This window comes from Astatotilapia calliptera, chromosome 7, assembly GCF_900246225.1.
Source record: "Astatotilapia calliptera chromosome 7, fAstCal1.2, whole genome shotgun sequence".
NCBI classification, from domain to species: domain Eukaryota; kingdom Metazoa; phylum Chordata; class Actinopteri; order Cichliformes; family Cichlidae; genus Astatotilapia; species Astatotilapia calliptera.
Window position 1 is genome coordinate 18480211 of NC_039308.1, and position 23633 is coordinate 18503843.

The following is a 23633-nucleotide window of genomic DNA, read 5'->3' on the forward strand; positions in this document are numbered from 1 at the left end:
GGTGAGATAATCTGCTGCTACCTTGGTCTGACATAGCCCCGGGCCTGTACTCGTTCCTACTTTCTTCACCACCTGCCTCTCTTGTTCTGCCTCTCCCTCCCCACACGCAGAACCAGGACATGGCACTGTGACTGTGTGAGAGCACGCCTTGTCCTCAATACAGAGACACAAATATGCACTCTGTGTAGACCACATTTTTGTTGCTTTGCTGTTTATTAAAGGTGCGATTTCCAAATAAATATAAAACTCAAGACTTTACTGGGGCTGCTCTAAGATATCTGATTTTTTTTTTTTTTACATGTTAAGCTGTTAAGTGATGACTGTTTTTCTTTGTCTCTTCTAGTATAAGCAAGTGGAGCAATACATGTCCTTCCACAAGCTTCCAGCAGACATGAGACAGAAAATCCATGACTACTATGAGCACCGCTACCAAGGGAAAATCTTTGATGAGGAAAACATCCTGAGTGAACTCAACGACCCCCTCAAAGAGGTGACACAACATTTTAGAAGCTCTCTTCTTGAGAAATCTGCAGATTTTTCCTTTCGAACACTCTGATTTTATTTTTGGAACCTTAATAAAAAAAATAGACACTGAAAGGTAGGTGTCACAATGTCTTAGTTTTGGAACATAAGTTAGATCTATTATTAACGGAGTCTCCCCAGGTAAAACTTGACTGGCTGAAAGTCAAAATAGGAAAACATTTCCTTCTGAGACAGAGCAATAAAGGTTACTGTGACGTCAAGCACCAGTTTTGGTCCTTGGACGACCTCCCCCATAAGCACATTACATGTGTAATTATGCAAAGGGATATTAGGGAGCAGCGGAGTAAGAAGTGAATGTAGGATAAATGTAGTGTAGGAATCCTGACCAGCTCTCATAAAGCCCCATTAAGTCACCTTGCAAAGTTATATGCTCAAGAGATGAATGCTACGGTGTGCAGAGTTGCTGCATAGTCCCAAGCACTTACAAGAAAGGTGCAGGGATTTAAAGGGACAGTAAAACATGGGCTTAGTTCAATATGTGCACTAAGCAAAGGTTAAATCCAGCTTAAACTGAGAGAGATCGATAATAGCAAACATGGTCACATCAGAGCAATTTCAGTAAGTCTTACATTTTGTTGTAATTTTATGTACAGTGTTAAAAAAAATAGTTAGACCACCTGTTATACAATCAAGAAATAATACACATATATCTTAGAAAAATATTAAAATATTTGAGAAATCTGCCAAAATTCACATTTTTATGCCTAGATTGAGTACAGATTCTTCATCATCAAAAACCATGAAGCAATTATTTTGAACAAGGTTTATTTCTTTAATTAATGAATTATTAATTGGTATAAACTGAATGAGTACCAGTCGAGTAAATTTAATTTAACCAGATTGAATAAATTATTTTTAGCTTCGTTTGACAAAATGATATATAACAAACTACGTGGAAAAATTTTTTGTACATATTTAAACTTCTTTTTGTAATTAATCAGTTATAACACTGAATCACCAAAACTCATTTTCCTGTTCAGGAATGTAAGTAAATGATTGTAATTTGGCATCTCAAAAATAATAAAGGGCTTTACTACTTTTTTTTTTTTATCTTTTTTTGTGAAACATTATATATTACAATTTCAAATAAATAGCTGCATCTACTGGTTGATGAACCATTACAGAAGCTAACAAAATGATATGTGTGATTACTAGTACTGTTCATTTAAGGCACTCATGGCATATGCCTCAATCTGAGTGTCGGTCTAATAAATTTGATAATTACTGGAGATTTTTTAATATGAAAACCTAATTAGACACCAAAACTTGACTAAGCTTTATTACATTACAAGACAGTGTTCGTCTGATTCGTCATCTGTAATTTGGCAGCTTTGACTTAGTGTCAGCTGACTGCACTTCTGTTCTAATCAGTCTATCCAACAACTGAGGCGCCGTGGTTTCCCCCATGTCAGGTGTGCAGCCTGTTTCCTCTCTGTTTCTAAAAGTATGCGCTTTATTTGATCTCCCATCACCAAAGTAGGTCACTTTACTGCTGGTAGAGTAATATAACCCTTTATTACTTTAATAGACACTTAAACAAATACCACGCTATAAGAAAAACAATAATTAAGCTTACCTACATCTTTATCACAATAATCACTAGGTCTGCTGGGCACCGCACAGTTTAAGCTGTTGTGCACCTCATCTGTGTGCATTTGTCAGAGCAACAGTACAATTATGTTTTGCTGTTCAGCTGTAATAAACCAGATGATTAAGTATTTTGTGGGAGGGAGCAAACTTCTCCCATAGATTTCCATTCCACTGAGTGCTCTGATGAACTGCTGAAGGCCACTACATTGGCATGCTTGGATGACGTAAAAACTGGTGAAATAATCGGAATGACTTAGTTTGATTAATCTCTTTCTGTGAGCTGTTTTTTTTAGCCGAAAGTACCTGAATGTCCCTTTCACTCAGGATCTTCTGACCAGCAGATTATAGCTCTTACTAAGTTTGGGGTTTTTTGTTTGTTTCTTTTTTCTCAGCATATTTTGAATAAATTTCCAGTCTAAAAATAGAAAGGTCTAGTCATATCAACTATTGTCCTGTTTGTCATTGTGGTATGACCACTGCCTTCTTCTGTTTAAAATACGGTATAGTATATTTTACCCAGAGTGAACAGCTCGGTAGGAGATTGGGTAAATTGCTGAGGTTAAATTTGGGGAGATAAAGAGCAACAATGTAGAGCTTTTCCACAGCTCATTTAACGAAAATCAATTAATGTGGCTGTAAACCTGACCATCATCAGTAAAGCCAGGACACTTTCAGACAGACTGAAACCTAAGTGGTTCTGATTGTATGGACAATCTGTGGGGTCCTGACTTAGAGGTCAATTTGGGAACTGAATTAGCTCCACTTCGCACCACTCAGGCTAGGTAAGAATGCCGAATCAGTTAAAGCATACTTATAACTGATTGTGGCAAGCCAGTTATCACAAGTCTGCAAAACAATTATGCTGCTACTGCTGCTGTAGGCTTAAACGATCTCCAGATTTTGTACGGACTTCACTTGGGTTACAAAAACAAAAGATGTATATCCTATGTAAGATGATTCCACCACTATATACATTTTTACATTTATGTCAGAATATTTCTACATCTGCAGAGCTTTTCCAAATTTCCCTGCTGGTTTTAACTTATTCATTTGGTGAACTGTAAAGGTCATCCTAAGACAGGCGATCCATCAACATATTGAGCAGTTTGTTGCCACGGGCAGACTTCGCTTTAAAGAAAAAAAAATGTGTTGCATTCAAGGACACTGCAACATCCAATAATTGATTGTGAGCTCCTAAAAACAGTATTACATTGATTATCTCTGGTAGCTGACAACCTGATGTACAATGTAGACGAGCAAAGATGAACACGAAGGAAAACAAGGACAAAGTAACCTTGACAAAAATAATATTAAAAGAAGAAGAAAAAACACGTTGTGATCAACGTTTTTCTAAGGTGACTTTCAGACTGTCGTAAAACAAGAACATCTGAAGCATGTATAGGGATTCAATACAGTTGAACTAGATGAAGTTTGAAGCTAATCGGCTAAAATATGCTAAACCAGAGTCCACACAGCCTAATAGCCAGACTGTTTTGCTGCTCTGTCTCTCCCCCCTGCTCCCTTCCTCGCCTCTGTCTCACTGCCTTTTATTCTCTGCCATATGACAAATCTTTAAATAGGCATAGCCAAACATTGTTTTCCCATGAGGAATCCTGACTGTGCATGAAAAGTGCTTACTATCGTATTCATTAGTTCTGGTGCTTGATTGAGGTCGGAGCCGTGGCTTTACCTGACACTGGCTTCTGAAGCTTAGTTAACATATTTTTTGCCCTCGTGGAGCCAGCAAGCATTTCAGAGATTGGTTATCTTTCTGTTAATGTCCTGTTGTCAGTGGAGGGGAGTTATCCCTCATGTGGGGTCAACAACACATCGCTGCAGATGCCAAGTGCCCCAGCTTTCCATCTGCACAGCAACAGAGATGTGTGGGTAAACAGACAACAAGCTCCTAATCTGCTGCTGGGTCTGAGGGGACAGGATGGGCCAGAGAGATGGCCTGCAGCCGGCACCAGAGGGCAAACTCATCAGGATATGAATTGCGTGCCAAAAAGTTTCTTCGCAGGAGAAATGGAAAGTGCTTTAGGAGCATTAGGGATAAAGCAGCAATATGCATTCCAATTCATTTATGTTTGCAGATACTGTGAAGGCGGCAGAGATGAAAGATTTGAGGTGGTGTTCTGTGTCAGGCTGCCGAACTGAAGCTCATTTTTCACTTTTGGGTTGAAATAACTGAATTATTGATGGCATGATCTCATCTGTTAAATCAACACTTTTCTCTTTTCTTTTTTTCCCCCCTCCACCAGGAAATTGTCAACTTCAACTGCCGCAAGCTTGTGGCCACCATGCCTCTGTTTGCCAATGCGGACCCCAACTTTGTGACGGGGATGCTGAGCAAGTTGAAGTTTGAAGTTTTCCAGCCCAACGATTACATTATCAGGGAAGGCACAGTGGGGAAAAAGATGTACTTTATTCAACATGGCGTTGCAAGTGTCATCACCAAGTTCAACAAGGAGATGAAGCTGACTGATGGATCCTATTTTGGAGGTAAGAAATGTAACTATAAACACTGGAAATTGAACTTCAGTTGCTTATTTTGACTTGTTTTCACATTAAAATCCAAATGTTAGCTACATATTCCACTGTGCTTCTTACATCAATGCACACTGTGTTCTTAGAGTTATACCATATATATGAGACTAGCCTGAGGCCTTTAATGCTTTTTGAAGTTAAGTTATTGTAAATGTAGATTCTCATTAACCACTGTTGGATGTTAGTCAGCTTTCGCTGTTACGTAACCTCTCATCTGGTTGCTGGAGTGGGCCAAGGCGTGGATCAGGCATCCCTTAGGACACACAGAGGTCCCTCCCCCATCCTCACACACACACACACACACACACACACACACACACTTGGGCGCACATACATGAGCATGAACTCCTCTCACCCTATCTATATGTTCCCGCTGCATTCACTTGGCACGGTGTAAAACAAGGGGCAGTTTCCCAGTTCTGTCCTCTGCTGTGCTCTGCTTCTTCCTCTCTCTTTCTCTCGGCACGGTTCCCACTCCCCATCCAAAGCGTTCCAGATATCATTAATTTTTTAAATGTCAAATGTAATTTCATTGCACTTTGTTTACTCCGACAAAATCCGCAGGCAGACATTGTCGTATCTCTGTGAAAGCAAAGCAAAGTTTCCTATTTTAGAGGTTCTTGCATATTTTATCTCCTGAGTTCATCCCCACTATGGAAGGAGGCTGACGAGTCTAAGAATACCTTCACTTTGGTGTGTCTGTTCCATGCAGTTCACGTCTCAGAGGCGAGCCATGGAATGAAGCGAATCAAAAAAAAAAAAAAGAAAAGAAAGAAATGCATCGACTTTTTTTCCTCCCCTTGCTTGTTCAAAACACAGGAGTACTGACATACATCAGTTAGAAAAGATACCTGCTTCAGATATGTAGTTTCACATATGGGTGGCTTTAAACTCTGCATTAAGTAATGTGGTGATTTGCTGGAAGTGCATATGTGTCATATTCAGGCTTTGTATCCTCTGAGGCTGTAACTCAGAGACATTTTGCTCAGTGACACAGAGCAAGCAGATCATGTTTATGAAACTAAGGTGAAATGTCAGGATAACGCCTTTGGCCAACTAGGCTCTAATAAAAGGATGTTAATAGGATGTATTTTTTTTTCTACACCCTAGAGCCTAGCGTTGTGCTACAGTCAGCACAAACACCTAAGAAAATATTAATTTTCAAAAAAGAAAAAACATTAATTGAAAATTAAGGAAACAAATTAGGAAGCTGGAAACAGATTGTGATTAGCATTTTTAATTAATGATAATGCTACATAGTTGTGTGAGTAACCATTTGAGCTTTCGCCTAAAGTACAATAGAAATAAGTAGCAAATAGCAAACTGTTCAGTCAGTATTAAGATGAAGCAGTTCTTATGAAGACTGACCTCGTACGATCATCAGATTGCCCACCCCCAAGTTTAGTTAGTATTTCAAAAAGATGGAGGGTTCACAGTGAACGATCAGCATCTAATATAAGCCTAATTATAAAAATGAAAATATTAATTAAGAAAATATACTAACATTTAATGAGTCATGTAATAAATTAAATTAGGGATGCACTGTAAATTGTTCACCCAATAAAAAGGGGTGAACAGCCCCACCAGAGCTGCTGCCTTCTGCCCTGTTGGTATTTTTATTTCGTATTTGTTTGGCATTAGCCTTGCATTGGGAGCAGCTGGCTATGCCCGGCATCTCACTCTACCCCCTTTTCTCAGATGATTTACACTCCCCTTACAACCAGGCCAGATCGTGGCCAGAATGAAAAATCAGCGAGGGGGACTGAGACAGCTTCAGAGATGGAGAGAGCGAGTTACAAAACTGAGCCCAGACACAGGAAACTATTACCATAGTAATGAGTAGGACATCTTTGAGAACAGTAGGTCACAAAGCACCTCTGACAATGGTCAGTGACTCACCTGCATGCTAAAGAGATATCATAGTAATCACAGGTGAGCGTGGTGAATGAGCGTACACATTGGCGTCACACAGCTCTGTGAGGCCGAGGTACTAAAGAGACCACAGTGCAGGGACAATGACCGACAGGAGATTTAAATCCAGATTCGGCTTTAATGTCTTTAATGTCATATGAGACATTTCCACAGCACCCGCCGTAAGTAGAGACGAGGGAAGAAGAGCTCGTTGCCTCGAGTGTGTGACACAAAAAGTGTTGACAAATTATCCGCAATGCCCCAGGGTTCAACAGTGATGCTTTGTGACAAGGCAACAGACACGTGTCAAACCGCATCACTGGAAGTGTTAACAGGGCTCTAACTTACACACACACAAAAAACATACCTAGGAATGCCACGTGTGCACGCTGAGGCTCCAGAAAATGGTATTAAACTTACAACTGTGCTGTGGGGGGCTGAGGATGTTAATGGAGACAAAGTTTGTTCAGAAAAGACAGGCTCATGTGTGCCTAATGTCAAACAACATTTAAAAAACTATAGCAGCTTACACAATACTGTCAACATACTAGTATGGAAGTTTAGTATGAAGCCATGAGAAAAGAGAAAGAGAGATGGCAGATGAAAGCCAATCATAACTGATTTACATTGTGATGGAAAAGCTGAGAGGCAGAAAATGAAGAAATGGTAAATATTTATATAGCGCTTTACTAGTCCCTAAGGACCCCAAAGCGCTTTACATATCCAGTCATCCATCCATTCACACACTGGTGATGGCAAGCTACATTGTAGCCACAGCCTCCCTGGGGTGCACTGACAGAGGCGAAGCTGCCGGACACTGGCACCACCAGTAGGCAACGGGTGAAGTGTCTTGCCCAAGGACACAACGACCGAGACTGTCTGAGCCGGTGCTCGAACCGGCAACCTTCCAATTACAAGGCGAACTCCCAACTCTTGAGCCACGATCGCCCAAGAAGAAGAAGAGGTCTGAAGCAGGTTATGGTTTCACATAGCACAGTCTGGGTCCAGGTGTCTCCAGCTGACTCCACCCACCTGCTGCAGTGTAGAAATAGAAAATGCAGACAGCTAAGCAGTGTCTTATCTGAGTAACTGTGTTTCTGGCCTGCATCTTAGCATAGATAAGTCACAGAAACCCAGAGCACTGTACATATGCATATGCACATATAATCAGAAACTCCTAAGTCCTCTTACAGATGTTCCTAACTGTACTTAGACATATGTTAGACATATGATGCTAGGCCAAAAAAAGAGCGTTACCTTTATACTGGAGGAGAAGCTACAGGTAACTAGACTCAGGTCAATTAAAAAAAAGAGGGAAAAAAAGCTCAGAACCAACTTTTTTTTTTTGTCCCGTTTGGCTCTTTTGCCATCAGAATTATTGTCTAAAGGTGAAGAAAGATGCCCAACGGATTTACTTTACCAAATGGACCAACCCAGCCTTGCCGTAATGGTCCATTTGATTCACCTTTTATTCTTTATTTTATTTTATTTTCACTTGCTAAATACGGGACAGACTTGACTGGGGAAAAGAAAGGGGAGAAAGAAAGAGGGAAAGAAAAACAGCGGGGAAGAGGGACGGGGATAAAGGGCAAAAAACAAAAACCAACAAAATAAGCAGACATAAAATACATAAATCAATCACCTGGATCACCTGTTGAGAAAGAAAAAAGAGAAAACAAGCAGAAGAAAAATAAACAACATCACGATGATATATGGGAATATAACAGTAAATACTAAATATTAAACATTATTGTGCAGCACGTAAGATCGACAGCGCACAGTGTGCTTTGAGGTAGGAGCCAAAAAGGGTGTAGTTTGTGTGTGTGAGCACCCGTGTGTACACCTGTGAGCATGGACGCGCTTGTATAAAAAGGTTCCTTCATGTAATGATCTGCTAGAGGGTGTGGGGGGGCCACAGCCCCGTCCTCCAGGGCATGAAGCAGGTATGGAGGAGATCAAAAGTCCAGACATCCAGACGCCCCCAGAACACAAGAGACCAAGGAAGACCAACAGAGGGGCAGCCGCGCCACTGTCCCAGTAAGAGCTGAGGAGAGCCCCAGATGAGGGGTCACTCAGCAGCCGCGGAGCAGAAGCCAGGAGGGGTTGCAGTGACGTGCCCGTGAGCTCCGCCGGCAGCCAGCTGTGCCAGAGAGACCGAGCCCCAGGCCGAGAGGCCGAGGGCACCCCACCCCTGAAGTGGCCCGAGCGAGCCCCAGGGTCCAGGCCCCAACAAGCAGCCACCAGGAGTGAGCCGGTGTGTACCTGGACGCCCACCCCCGGACACAAAGAACCACCAACGCACCGATGTTTGAGGGCGTCTGCCACTGGCAGGGGAAGTGGTGGTGGGGGGGAGATAGACCTCCAAACCTTGGAGTCCCAACATTTTTACAAGCTTTTGAATTTAGTGAAGACTCTATGATATCGTTCTCATTCAGTGCCATAGCAGGTCAAACTTTGGAGAGTATAAGTTATTTTCAGTTCGCCCACTCAGCTGATTAACTCACCTTTGTTTTTAACTGAGTCACTGGCTGCTACGTGTCAAGCATGCACATTAGTCTCTAGATGTCTCCAGTTTACTGGTATACCAGAGCGTTTTCTTAAAGATAAACCAACCACTCTTTGTACTTCACTCTACTTGTGTTTGTTTATCCCCTTGAACATGACGCAGGTTTTTCTCTCTGTGTGCGTCTGCTTGCATTAGTGGATGTACCAGTGAAAGTGAATCTTTTTCCATTAAAACAGCACTAACACCTTATTCGCACGCACAGCTTGAGAGTGTTGCTCACACATCTTGCACTCTCTGTGCTCTATTTTCATGACAGCTCCTGGCAGAGCCCAGAAAGATCACACCATAACAAGTTAACATTTAACGATTTAATGAAGATGGAAGTCGTGCAGTGGACTGGACAAATGTGGGTGTGGGTTCAGCGGTGTTAAAGATTCAGGGAAAGAAAATTAAGGGAAGGATTGTTCACATTCAACTTCTGGATGAGCTCAGACACTGTATATGTCAGATTTTACAGTCATATACACTGTTAAGCACTGTAAGCTTCCTGGTGGGTACCAAAAGCATCGGGTTGACTTCCTACTTCCAAATGGAAATTTAACCAAATACCCTGTACTGTGTACTTTTGACCCACTAATAATTAGAGAAAATCTGTTCTTGTATTTCAAAGCATTAAAGACGTATGCAGTACAATCAAGCTACCTGGGAAAAAGAAATAAATAGAAGCCCCAGCACGACATTCATGCCCATGATACGAACCTGTACACTCTGACCTCAGCTGCACCTTTGAGCATTCACAGTGCCTTCTCAGATGTCCATATACCCAATTTCATAGGCACTAATGGACCTCTGTATCAACAAAGATGTGTGCTAATAACAAGCTCCCTCTCCTCTTAAGTTCAGAGGATGTGGCATCCATCTTTTCAAAAAAAGTATTTCAAATTTCACTTCATCTGATCACAGAACAGTTTTACACTTCGCCTCAGTTTTGGCCCAGGAAAGACAGCAGTGTGTCTGGATCTGTTTCTTCTCCCGAGATGAAATGAGCTCATATTTTTTCACAAAAGACTAAAAATGTAGTGCATTTGTTGTCCGTGTTAACTGTAAATAAAATATGGGTGTATAAGTACTCTTTCCACACTGATGACAAGAACACAAAACAAGAAAAATGCTATAGCTACAGTATACTACTGCTAATAATAAAATGTAATTACTATTAATAATGATGATCTGAGTAATTTTAGTGTATATGGTACTCTTGTGTTTAATTTCACACATAAAGACAAGCATGCTGTGTTATCTAATGTGAAGAAGACTGCAAAGTTAATTATGATCCAATGCTGATGAATTCTTCTGTTCTAGTCACATCTTGTCATGTCAGTAAGAAATATTTCGGTCTCGTCCTCTTAACGCGGTGCATTGAGCCCGCCCTGTTTTTTCTTAATAAAGCTTGGTACTGCATCATATTATTGCACTATTATATCTCCGCAGCATGATGAATTATCTTAGCGTAATGCAAGTGACAGCACTGCTGATGGGCTTCACATTCTATTTGCATTCAAATTAGCTTCTTCTCCTGTACCTTTTGTACTCAAGGCTCATTTATATGAGAATACTGTATGTACTGTAATTACTAGGATGATTCCTTCCTGTACATTTCACTCCTGTTACAGTTTCATCATGTGTCCTCTTTGTTTTCCTTTACCTGCCCTATAGAGATCTGTCTGCTCACCAAGGGCAGACGAACGGCGAGTGTGCGTGCAGACACCTATTGTCGACTCTTCTCCCTCTCTGTTGACCATTTCAATGAGGTGCTAGAAGAGTACCCAATGATGCGACGCGCTTTTGAAACGGTCGCCATTGACCGATTGGACCGCATTGGTAAGACCTACGAGCCTCATTTCTCTCTGATTGTTTGGATCTCTTGCCTGTCATAGTGCCTTGTTGTCTTGTCTTTATCAGTATTTGTTTGCCTTCTTTCCTCATAAAAGCATTGTGTCTGCCATCTTGTGCTGCATGACCTGTATGCTCTCTATTGATTTCTTTTTTTCTCGTGTCTCTTTCTTTACCTTAAAAAAAATATTACATATTAAAGAAAATTTTGATGTTACCAGCATTAATCCTTCTAAAGAAACAAAGTAGCGTTTTGTGGTTGGATTAACTGGAAGGCAGTGCATGTCGCTGTCCGGGAGGGAGTCAGGTCGCCCCCTCGTTGGTTTGGTGTTGACCCCCCCACTGGATGTCAGCGAGTGGATCGAAGCTAACCTCACATGCATGTGTGTCTGGCCCTCTTTCCACTCATCTGCACTCCTGGGTATGAGCAGCACCCCGCCCCATGTTAGAGTTCTCAAAATCCCCATAAAAAGAAACAAAGAGCTGGGTCAGGTAACAAGAGAGCCCCCACATTCACCGGGTCCAGTCGAGGACCTTGTGTAGCTTAATTCAGTCATCACATTATTTTTACTGTCTAGTAGAGAAATGTTTCAAGAGAAATTCAATCATGACAGATGATAGTTCAATACGTGATCACAATTCAGACACAGAGTCTTGTTAAAAAAAGGGGCACATGTATGTAACGCAAACAGGGCAGTAATTGGTTGCACTGATCCTAATGTCGCACATTCTCCAACTTCGTTAAGTTCTTACGTCTGCTCTAACATTTTCTATAAGATTCCATTATGAATGACTTGAAAGTAATAACTCAGCATGCTTCATGTATAAGTTAGGCACACTGTTACATTACTTTCCACTTGTGTCACAGTGGAGCAGGAAAGATATTTAACGAATATACTGCAGATTATTTTACTATACTTTTTATACGATGTGGTATCTATGTAGTCTGATCCAACCGCTGGGCTGGGTAATCTCATTAGTTACTCTAAGAATATCTGAATTAATGTAGTGATCTTGTTATCCAATGTCTATCTAGGTAGAAGAATTTCAATTTTACTGCACTGTAAAGTCTCTAAAGCCTAGCAGGAATGTTCTTACTCCTTATATAATGCTCTAGGATTATCAAGCTAGAAACGACATGATATCTAGACAGTAATATCTCTGAAGAGTACAATTCTATTTTCTTTAAAAACACAATGCATTTAGAGCTTTTCCAGCATGTGCTAGGTTTGCCCACAGATTTAATCAGGGCACCATACACCTTTTTTTTCAACGCAGCCATTTTGACGTTACGCAGTAGGTAAACACAGGTGTTTCTCATCACTATAATTAAGGCTTGCACATAAATACCACAGAACCCTAATTAATGTCACTAGAAACACCTGTATTTGAATACTATGGTGTGTCTAAATGACTGCTCTGAAAAGAAGGTGGTTTATTAAGTTAATTAATCAGGTGCAGCCTATTTGTCAAAAAAAACCTGGGCGATGTTCCCCATATGAAGACTGTTAAATGTTTTACCTTTTTGAAGCAACACTGCTTCTTTGCTTTTATTGTACCACATATGCAAAAAAAACAAAAAAAAGCCAAATCCTCTCACTCTGTATCTCTACTGGCTCTACTAATAAAGCCACCTTCTTGTCTTGTCCAATTTTTTTATGTCTGTGGATCGATTACTAAAAGAGGCCGTAATGTTGTTAGTGATTTGTTTAACGTGGAAACAGTTTCACCTAAAAACAGGGGGAAAAAGTAACTAAATAAAAATTCTTGAATTTGCAACTTCACAGTTTTCCTGTGTTGTCTCATGTTAGTTTTGCAGTAACTACATTTCTGTCAGATATTGCTGTTTTTTCCTTGTCATGTCTTTCTATCTGTGGTTTAGTTTTGCCTGAGACAGGCACATTAATAATTGCAAATTGCTTTGTAACCCAAATGTTGACTCAAAATTGGAATCCCGTAGTGTTGAAATCAATCAAACTCCAACAAGTGATGTATCTCATCGTCATGGCACGTGCTCCTCAGAATTATGTTCATATTCAACTATAAGCTGGTGGGTGGGCAGAGGGGGTAATGTTGACTGATGACTGGATTATTCTAAAATTCCTGACAAAACACACAACACACGTGTGTCAAAAAGAAGATCGACTATCGTTTTGAAGTTTTGAGTTTAGCATTTTGTTTTTTTCCATTTGTAGTTAGTTAAACTTAGAGATCACAAGCAAGACGTAGATGTGACTGTGAACTTGAAAGCACTGCACCCCCATACTATGGATATCACAGTACCAGAAATTTAGTAGCTGGCACCAATACCAATAGAATTACGCGATTCTAGGTATTCAGTTTGATTAAGAAAAAGAGAAATTACCCAGTGTACATAAACACAAGCTGCTTTATGAAAAAAAAATTAATACGACAAGAATGTTAGCTCTGTAAATAAAAGCAACAGTGGAGAACAGAACAGAGACTGAAATGTGAGGATGGTTGCTGAGCAGCCTTTGAGGTATGGTGTTAGTTAGGGGGTTGTGTGTTATCTTGAGCACTTTAGGTAATGTTATGTTTATGGATTTTACATCAGACAAGGGGCTGTATTTCTATCCAGTCAGCCCTCAACAGAAAGACTTTACATTACCCTGCTCCCTGCAATAAAGCACTAATAACCAATTGTGATTCAGTTGTATATGAGCATAATTTGCAGGAGACAAAGTTGTGTTATTTTGACTACCATATTTTTTCAAAAGTCTTACAGTCTTCTTTGATAAAATGTGTTAATTTTGCATTGCTGAGGCTTTCACGACATACTGAGTGCCCTTTGACCTCAATAAGGCCTAATTTACATTTGCCCTTTTTATAATAACTACCAATAACTAAATGTTGGAAACTCAAAGTTAACCACTCTGACTGACACCTCTCAGAGTGATATAGATTCGATCCATCCTTTCAGACTAGCCATGAAGGGGGTTTTGTCTCATACGAGGGAAGACACTTTGTCATGATCTGTGCTGGTTGTATCGTTTCTATATCTGAACTGCATTTGGTTACATGCCTGTCTTGCTCTAAAAAGGAAAGAAAAAGAAGTAACCATGCTTTGAAACCAATAACGTGTTGTACATTTGACATTATCTTTTATCTATCTAAAAATTATTTGACCAGGAGTCCGTCTTGAGACGAGCTCATCTCGTTTTCAAGAGTGTCCTGGCCGACGAGTAGGCAACAGGTAAACACTTTATTCCAATTCCAGTATTCGAACAGGAGCAAACTGACCTATTAAAGCTTGCTAAATGGATCCAGTCTCAAATTCATCCTCCAAGAACTTTTACTCAAAGTCACATTGACTGTTTAACTCCAGCATCAGTGACACATAACTCAATTCACCCACACTAAAGCTGAAAACCTTTTGATGAAACGCATCATGTCAATGTCAGTAAATAAGACAATCAAGGAAACAAAAGATATCATATTCAGCGTTACATGTCATCTTTGATTTGCAACAGATTTTTCGCAGAATAATCAACTGGATTATTAACTCAGCTCAGACATTTTTAATAAATCTTTGAATGCTTCGTTCAAAGTGTATTCACAAATGAAATCATGTCTGCCGATTAGTAAAACCTTTACTAATGCAATGGCACATACAATCTTTGTTACATGCCGAGATCCCATTTCATTATTTATTCATATATCATCGACAGAAAAGATTTGTTTCTGATTGTCTGGCTTGAAGTATGTGGGTTTTTAATAATTTTCAAAACTGACACTGATCATAAGAAAGTCAGTGTTATCTTTTGGCTTAAACTTTAAAACATGTTACTTTCTAAAATCAAAGACGTTTCTTTTTCACAGAGGGCAGCTGCGAAATAGTCCACAATGGTCCTGTTGTAAATCCATTAAGCCACTTTACAGTCTTCTTTGACCAATATTCAGGCCTGTAAATATAAGTATGTAATATAACATAGTAATGCAATCCATTTGTGTATAACCTTAAAGTTATGCATGACATTTTTAAATACATCCGGGTGGTAGCTAGTAACAACAACCAAAATTTACAATGAGCCTTGCACTTGTACCGAAAAATAATGAATACTAATCTTGCAACTGCAGTTTCTGTCTGTATGTTGGTACTGGATTTGTTGGTCCACATTTTCTGCAGGAATTCTGCATTCCCCTGCCTCTGGCTTGGCAAATGATTAAAATAACTGGAGAAAGATTTATATCCTAGCGTAAAAAATTAGCTTAACTAGTGACAATGCTAACAACAGCTGCCACTTCTTGCCACCACTTGGGCTCCGCCCACAAAACATGTCATCAACTTTTGTAAACACTTGAAATGTCTATCTGGTCTTTAAGTGATGACGTGTGAACCCTGTTTCCGGGTCCAGACTACTCTGCGTTTATTAAGGCTGTTGTGTTTTTAACATGTTTTGATGCTTTGTATCTTGTTCTCTTTAATCTGAACAAGCCCCTAAAAAAGGCAGTGATCACTGCCGGCCTCTTGGTTTTTATTATCACTGTTCATTTTAAAGCTCGCTTTTTAAAACCTGCCCATGCAGCAGTAAATTAATCACTAACCTTGTATTCTGGGTCAGTTATCTCAGTTGTTCTCCATTCTCCAGCTTCATTGTGCTAATATGTTTATATTATGCTAACCACAGCTGTGCAGCTAGCCATCACATAGCACATCATTATATACCAGCTAGCCCAACTTCAGTAACCCCACAAACATCAGTAATATTTAGTTTCATGTCTTCATTTATTTCGGAAGTGATAGCAGAGCTGTACATTTGAATTTTTCAGAAATCCCTCAGTCAAAACATAGTATATTATGTTTACGTGGAAACTAGCGAGCTAACTTCCCGCTAACTTCTAACTCCATTAAATGTCATAAATTCTGTTTTCATGGATGTCTGGATGTTAAACTTAATTGTTACACCTGGTAGAGCAGCCACACTGATCATTTTATTTCAGATAAAAGAATTTAGACAGTTTTTAACTCTCAGTGATGCCACGGTGTTCCTTTGACTTTGGGACCTAAAGCGGAGTTTGGACCTGGAAACGGCTAATGACGTCAGGCTAAAAGACCGGGTATAAGACAATGAATTTTATACTAGTTTTCAGTCGCTGTAAAAGGCCAAATCCCACTAACATAAAATTCATAGAATGTTAGCTGTAGACCCTTTCTTAGCTTTTGTCATTTGATATTTGAGCTGCTGCTGACCACCAAAGTCTGCTAGAATATATAGTTTGTAGTATGCACATTTTATTATTTAACATTTTATAGGCAAAATTTGGTTTCTTATAGATATAACAAAACAAATTATAATTAGTAAAGAGAAAAAAAAGTGAACTGGTACAGCAAAATCTGTATTTTTTCTTATTTCAATTGTGACATATAATAAACTCCATATTTCCAAAACTAAAATAAAGGCTTTTCTAGCATATGTAAGTCATTTTTGTAACTGTTAGCTGAAGCTAACTGTTTAGCTGTTCATTGAGGACTATCTCATGTGTGCCCTCTTGGTTTCAGTGTAATGGCATTACAGGAAGTACATCAAGTGAATGAGTTCCCTGTAGATTGACTCAACACAGTAATTTTTTCACACATAGATATCTATCTGTAAAAACATGAATGCATCTGGAGTTATCTTTCAAAGATATGCATTTTTTAATACAGTCTTCATTGTCTATTATATATGATGTCTGTAAACATTATATTGTGTTCTGTGTTTTGTTTTTTATTGGTTGATGTTTGTTGGCTATCAAGCTGTTTTATGTTTAGTGTATTGAATGTAAATAGTGGGAATTGGGGACTTATCTGATATTTTTACTATTATTTATTTTAATTTTGTCAAAGCTGAGTGGTTTTTACTTTTACTTTTTTTTTTTTTTTAAAGCATATTGTTTCCAAAGCCTTTCTATTCAAGTTTAGAAATGGGCTACTGTTCTAGTAGTAATATGCCCGAAGTGCCTTGCTGAAACAGAAAGGGAGAAATGGATTCCTACCAAGTTGTATTTATTAGCCCGGAAAGTATTAGTGGAAAATATACACAATATGTCAGGTTTTGCCGAGCTTATACAATATGTCTGCCTCTCAATCCTCTCAATGTATTTGTTTTTTGGGGTAAGTTTAATTCTGTGATCAAAGCGAGACAGTAATTCTGTAAATGTGCAACATGAAGTAAATAAAGTTATTTAGGTACAAATAAAGAGTGTAAATAATATATAAGCTGAACGAACTATTGATGCAATGTAGATTCAGCCTGGTCTGGGCAGCTGAACCAAGTTAGCTCACAACAAATGTTTATTGTTAAAATTTTCATCATTCTGCATACCTACAAATTGTATTATTCAATAGGATCAACTGTAAAGCAAATATATGAATGTATGGGAATTTCACGTGCTGTAGCCATGATGCACCATGGAAAATAACAGCTCCCCACGTAATGAACGGAAATCATTTGTTTCTAACAAAATAACCTAAATGTTGCTGCATATGTGTAGCTCAAAATGCTATATTGGCATTTTTTGAAACTGTCTGTATGACAGATATAATTAAATGAAAGTAAGTGCTTTTAGCTTGTATAGTATCAATATGCAGTAAACATACTGTACAGTAAACTAAGTTTGCCTGACTTTAACTCTATTTAACTGTGCACAAAACACTGATAATGAGATACTTTTCTTTTCAGAGGTATACAGAAGAATCTCTGTTTCCCTGAAACCCAGTTATTGCCCCTGTCTCTAACTTGTTGGTGTGTTCAGATGTTTCTGTCAGAGTGACAAGCACACCAAACAATGAACATGTGTTGTCCTTCCAATCTACAGAGTTTAATCCTGTCACCTTTAAATATGCAATGAAAACAGACGTGTAAGTTAACGATAGTCTTATAATTAGTGTGTGGTGCTTGTTTTAGCTACCCGACCCTGTAGAGATTGCTGCAGTCGAGGAGAAAAACATCAAACTGAGGGCTTTATCCTGAGAAAAATGCATTAAAATATTACAGCAATCTATTTTCAGCTGCTACAGCAGCAAAAGTCCTGTCTTATAGTTGAATGCATGACTTACCAGCAGCCTTGAGAGGTGAAAGCCATCCAGCATATGGTGCCAAATGGTGAACTCAGTGGAAAAATCTTCTGCCAGTCAAGGACAGGGCTGAATGATTGATTGACTGTGGCTAAAGCCCTGAGCACACTAAAAGTCCACTTTGTCTTCTTTACCGGCAATGCGTTGCTGCTTGTCAATACGCGATCAGTAGTAATGACAGGAAACACTTCCCATGAAGACGTTTGGACACTATCACTCAAAGTAAATATGTTTATTAGGTCTTTAGATTTGGCAATTCCTTCTAAGACAGGCTCGTTTGAAGATGTCTTTATATGCCCATTTACAACAGCTTCTTCTTTTTACTCAAACTCCCAAAGCCACAAAAGTGGCTGGTGTTTAAAAAGCCATCTGCCAAGCCTTTTATTATTACGGTTCAAGACCTGTGACATGCTAGGAAAGACTTTCATGTGGGCTCAAAATGCCCTTTATAGTGCATATGACTGGAGTACTTTTTAAAAGCAGTTTGTTTACAGTATTAAAGGAATACTGTGTTTTGTTTAAATATGCAGACAAACTGCTTTGCACTAGTCAATATAAAATATAACTTGAAGAGAATCCCATTCATTGTGTGGTTAGATGATTAATATTAAGTTAGATTTTATACATTATGTATATGATACATAATGTATAAAATAAGATATATTCTCTTCTTATTTGACTTTGTTTCCACACTATAGATGTTACGCAGAATGCCCTTGTGATGTGTTATGGCTTTGATGTCAATGTGACCATGTAGCTAGACCGTGGCTTTAAATTAAGCCTTAGACCCTTTTCTTCTAAAATATCTAAAATCAGTCATGTCATGTGTGGGTACAACTCATCAGTATTCTTCTGTGTTTCACTGCCACTTCACAGTCTGTGCTATCAAGTCACACTTTCAGTAATCTTTGTCTCCTTACGTGTCCTTCACCCCTTCAAACTGTATATTTCCCACAGTCATTTCCATTTAATGTCTTTCAAAGGTTTATTCACTGTAACAGCCTTTAGTGAATGTGTAAAGATGCAGTTTGTGTGGTTAAAAGTAGCCCATTTATGAATGAATGTGGAATGAATACAGTGAAATGCCTCTGTTAAAGAATTGGCCTTGATCAAAGGAAGAAGCTAATGTGTGATTAAAACCCACAAGCTGCGTCTTTACTGACCCGTATCCTGTTTATTCCTGTGGTGCAGTATAGTTTATCCAAAGTTTACCGTGGCTGTGTGTATTCACGTGTCCTGACTGCACCCCAACAGGGAAGAAGAACTCGTTGCTGCTGCAGAAGTTCCAGAAGGATCTGAACGCCGGGGTTTTCAACACACAGGAGAACGAGCTGCTGAAGCAGATTATCCGTCAGGACAGGGAGATGGTAATGATGGTGGACCGCAAGCAGTCGGTAACCGGGATGAACTCAACACCAATGTCAGGAAATTCCATTATTAACTCACCAGCCCAGCCGCCCTTCTCCACTGCTTTTGGCACCACTCAGCTGCAGCAGTCCTCTGTACCCCTGACCTACAGCGCTTCAGCTATTGCTAATGCCTCCGCTGCCCGCATGATGCCAGCCGCTGCCGTTGCTGCTGCTGCAGCACAGGGGCTTTACCAAACTCAAAGTGGCACCCTAAATTTGTCACAGACCCCACTACAGCAAGGCACAATCATGTCTCCCTGCTCCTTCACAGCTGCCATGTGTAGCCCGCCTGTGCAGACCCCTTTGGCTAACCGGAGCTTCCAGTATGGCTCCCCCACAGCCTCCCAGCTGTCCCTTATCCAGCAACCCATTCCCCAGCCATCTCTGTCTACGCAACAGCTTGCTCAGCAGCCTGCTGCGCCAACTGCAGCCACATCCTCTGCAGCGCAGCAACAGCAGCAGCAGGCGTCACCTCAGCAGCAGCAGGTCCCTTCACCTCAGCGGGGGGACATCCACAAGAGCACGCAGGCTCTACAATCAGGCAGCTTGAGTCGAGACATCCGACACTTATCAGCCTCCCAACCATCACTACCACATGACACATCTCTGGGGCCCAGAGTGCATCCCACCTCAGGAGACTCCCTTGCCTCCATCGTGCCACCCACAGCAGCGGTGATCCAGGGAATGAATCTACAGAGTGGCATCCGCACCACTGTGCCCCAGCGGGTCAATTTATTCCGCCAGATGTCGTCAGGAGCCCTGCCTCCCGTGCGCTCAGCTGCAGCAGCGGCAGCTGCAGCAGCAGTGGCAGCAGCGTCCTCATCCTCAACCCAGCACAGGGATTCTCCCGGATCTAGAAGAGATTCAGTGCTCAGCAGTACAGAAACTGAGCAAGACAAAATGCGTTTTGCATCAAATTTATGATCCCATTTTACCCTCCCTCTCTTTTTTTAAACAGAAATATGTTTCAAATCATTTTTAATGGAGCTAGAACAAAAGAGGTCAAAATGAGGAACTTTGGCATTGTTTTCTTTCTCTCCAATTTTCTTCTAAAGTAACCTCATAGAAATGCTGTATATATAACCCATGTATTATATTTTAGACAATTTTGTCTCCCTAAACTTAAGAATGTATATTATACAGATACACGCCCTTTCTTTGATCATATCTATATATACATATATAGATATGTATATATAGATGTGAAAGCGTGTGTGCACGTGTGTGCACGGGGATGTGTGTGTTTGTGTGCATGGGACCATGTCAAAAAAAACACCAACAACATTGGCAATGGCAATTTCAATCTGTAGTATAAACATGAGTCTTCCTTTCTGAGAAATGTAAAAAATTATATATCTATATCTATAGATATATATAGATATATATATATAAATTAAGTTTTTTTATTTTTCATTGAATTTTTTTGTTTGTTTTTGCTCTTGATTTTTTTTAAAAACTTGTTTGCATTGTGGACTCTCACAATGACTTTTTCATTTTCTACTAAAAGAAGAGCAAACTTATCTTCTCCTATTAAGCAGCTTTAGCACCACTGTGGAAGAATAAATGCAAATAATGCCGACCAATAATCTTAACAAGCACACAATCGGTCTCAAACCATTTTCCTGGAAACTCACCTAAGAACAAAATAACAATACTGTAACTATTCCGTTGCTGTCTGCGATGAAAAATACAGTCTGATAAACCACTACATCCCCACAGAGGCGCACACACACACAAACCATGGCAGTGTTATGGGTCCAAAGGGAATAGATATTAGAAATGCTGCTTTCTTTGTTTATTTTGGAGGAAAATGAAGTGTGTGCACAGATATGGATGGATGTTATTGTTTTCTATTTCTGATTTCTGATGGCTGAGATGTTACTTAATGTTGCTTAAAACTTCTGTGTATATTTATAGTATTTATAAACTAAAGATTATCACCATTATGCAATAGACTGTGACATAAAAATTAACTATATGTGTCCTGTAAATAGTTTTGTAGATCTAGTATTTACAGATACTGTGTGGTGCATTCTCTATCATAACAATGTCTTACTTCTATCAGGAACCTGGATATCATTTATGAGAGATAAACAAACCTTAATGCAATAGCTAGCACTACTTGATTGAAGGACATTTATAAATCTTATCTTCTCTCTTTCTGTCTCTCTGTATACTACCCTTAGTCCTAGCGTAGTTTCTGATTTAACATCGAGTGGACATACAGTATACAGTATTTACCTACAATACACAACTTCGTTTCAGTGTCATCCTATTAAAAGCAAATGCTTCTTTTCTATAACGTAACTCCAAAGTACTGCCAGGGATTATTTACCACACAGCTGGTATGAACATGTATGGCTTAGGTGTGAAAATTAGACTTTCTTTTTCCTTTTTTACCCATTATATTTCCTTTTCTTTTATATATAAACCACAATTTAGATTTTGAGCTAACCAGCTCCTGGTGTACATTTGTACTGTACTGCTGTCATATCAGTTGAAGCACAACATTTCTAGTACCTATGTTTTAGTTTCAAGACATCAAGTATTCAGTCACTCAGTTGTGCAGGAGGACATTTACACTGAAAGCTGTTTATAAACCGCTGTTAGTGACAGAAAAAACGAAATGCTGGTTTGCATTAAGGTTTCTGTCTCATGTAAATCCATTATGTGGGCTTAGCTACTCTAAACTGACCAGGACTTTGAGGCATGGACGCAAGGTCGAGCAAGCAATATTTTAATATCTGTCAAAGGGAATATTTTGAATATTTAAATCTACACGAAATCTCAGGACGACCAGTCGTTTTCCTGCTTATAGAAGACGGCCGTGCTTATGCGGTCTTCTTGATCAAACGTCTCGGCCATGCAGAATTTCTACTCAGAGTCAGAGTCACCATGGCACCCGTGTCCCATCAGGTTAAAGTGACTAAGCCCTCACAGCAACCATGTTAAAAGATGGCTCTTCACTACAGGTTGTGCCGATAGTGTACCAATACAGTCAACCCCATCACGAAAGCATGCGCTGTCACAAATACTTAAAAAGATACTATCTCAAAAATGTTGACGTTAAATGTAATGTTAGATTATGTTTTTGTTCATTATCTGTCTGCCTAGATGTTATCTGTGTGTGAACAGAAGCATTGACTTTTCACATGGACATTCTAAAGTATTTGTGCCTAAACTATAGCCATGTTCCATCCTTTGTTATGAGTGTGAGCTTGGTGCATATTGGGGTGGGTGGGGCGGGGTGGGGTGTGGTCCGGGGCACTTCTGCACACTACTACGCAATCATCCTTACTATACTCTATGTGTTCTATGTCTCAGTGTTTTTAGACGAGAAAGGAGTAAGCAATGAAGATGGCCAAATGTCTCCGTTTATCCAATTGGTATCTTTACTTCCGGTACGAACTTTTAGAGGCAGGTGTTTCTAACATTCTAAGTCAAGCTATATAGATATTCAGTGAGGTTTATGTACAGTTTAAAAAAAAATAAATAGAGAAGAAGTGCAATCTTTAGACTTGCAGTGACACCAGTGAGACATTGTACAAATTTGAGCACCTTTATACCTTTCTTTGTAGCTAACCACTGACGTTTGGGTTGAATATCGACGCGTGGAAGGAAACTGGCCAAAGCAAAACATTTTAAGTCATTGTCTTTGTTTTGAATTGCACTTTCTGACTTACTAATAACAACATGTAGATTCTTTCAGCTAGGTTAGATGTCGCAGTGAGGGAGCAATATCTCCGGGTATTTGGGTGGAGATGTTCTATTTACAACGAAGAGCGCTTAATCGTGAATACGCCATAGTGTATAGGAACTAGTTCACAGTCGAGATGGACAGCGGCACTGTTGGTTTGTGCTGTTTTTGATACTTGCCTTTGGAGGGAGAGCTTCCCAACTATGTGCTTTTTTTTCACTATACCAATCGCAACTAACATACTGGAATGGGCATTAATGGTGATGTATAACACAAACTAATGAGCTTACATATTAGCAGTATAGAGACTCTCAACAAACCAGCACATATATTTGTATATTTTTGTTTCTTGTTTTGTTGGTTTGGAGAAGAAAAAAAACAAGAGATGCAAAAAGAACTGACAATGCCCAGAGAGGACGAGCCAAATCTTTGATTTGGTTTTGACGACCACAGGTTTCA

At 39.6% G+C, this 23633-nt stretch overlaps 1 protein-coding gene across 1 annotated transcript in view; it reads left to right on the forward strand.

Moving 5' to 3' along the window:
* hcn1 (hyperpolarization activated cyclic nucleotide-gated potassium channel 1) overlaps nt 1–20694 on the forward strand; it is a 67870-nt gene extending 47176 nt beyond the window's left edge. The window contains exons 5-8 of the mRNA XM_026173561.1: nt 344–490; nt 4395–4635; nt 10814–10978; nt 19323–20694. Coding sequence (XP_026029346.1) covers nt 344–490; nt 4395–4635; nt 10814–10978; nt 19323–20401 — 1632 coding nt within the window. The 3' untranslated portion in view covers nt 20402–20694. The remainder of the gene's footprint in view (nt 1–343; nt 491–4394; nt 4636–10813; nt 10979–19322) is intronic.
* The last annotated feature ends 2939 nt before the right edge of the window (nt 20695–23633 follow it).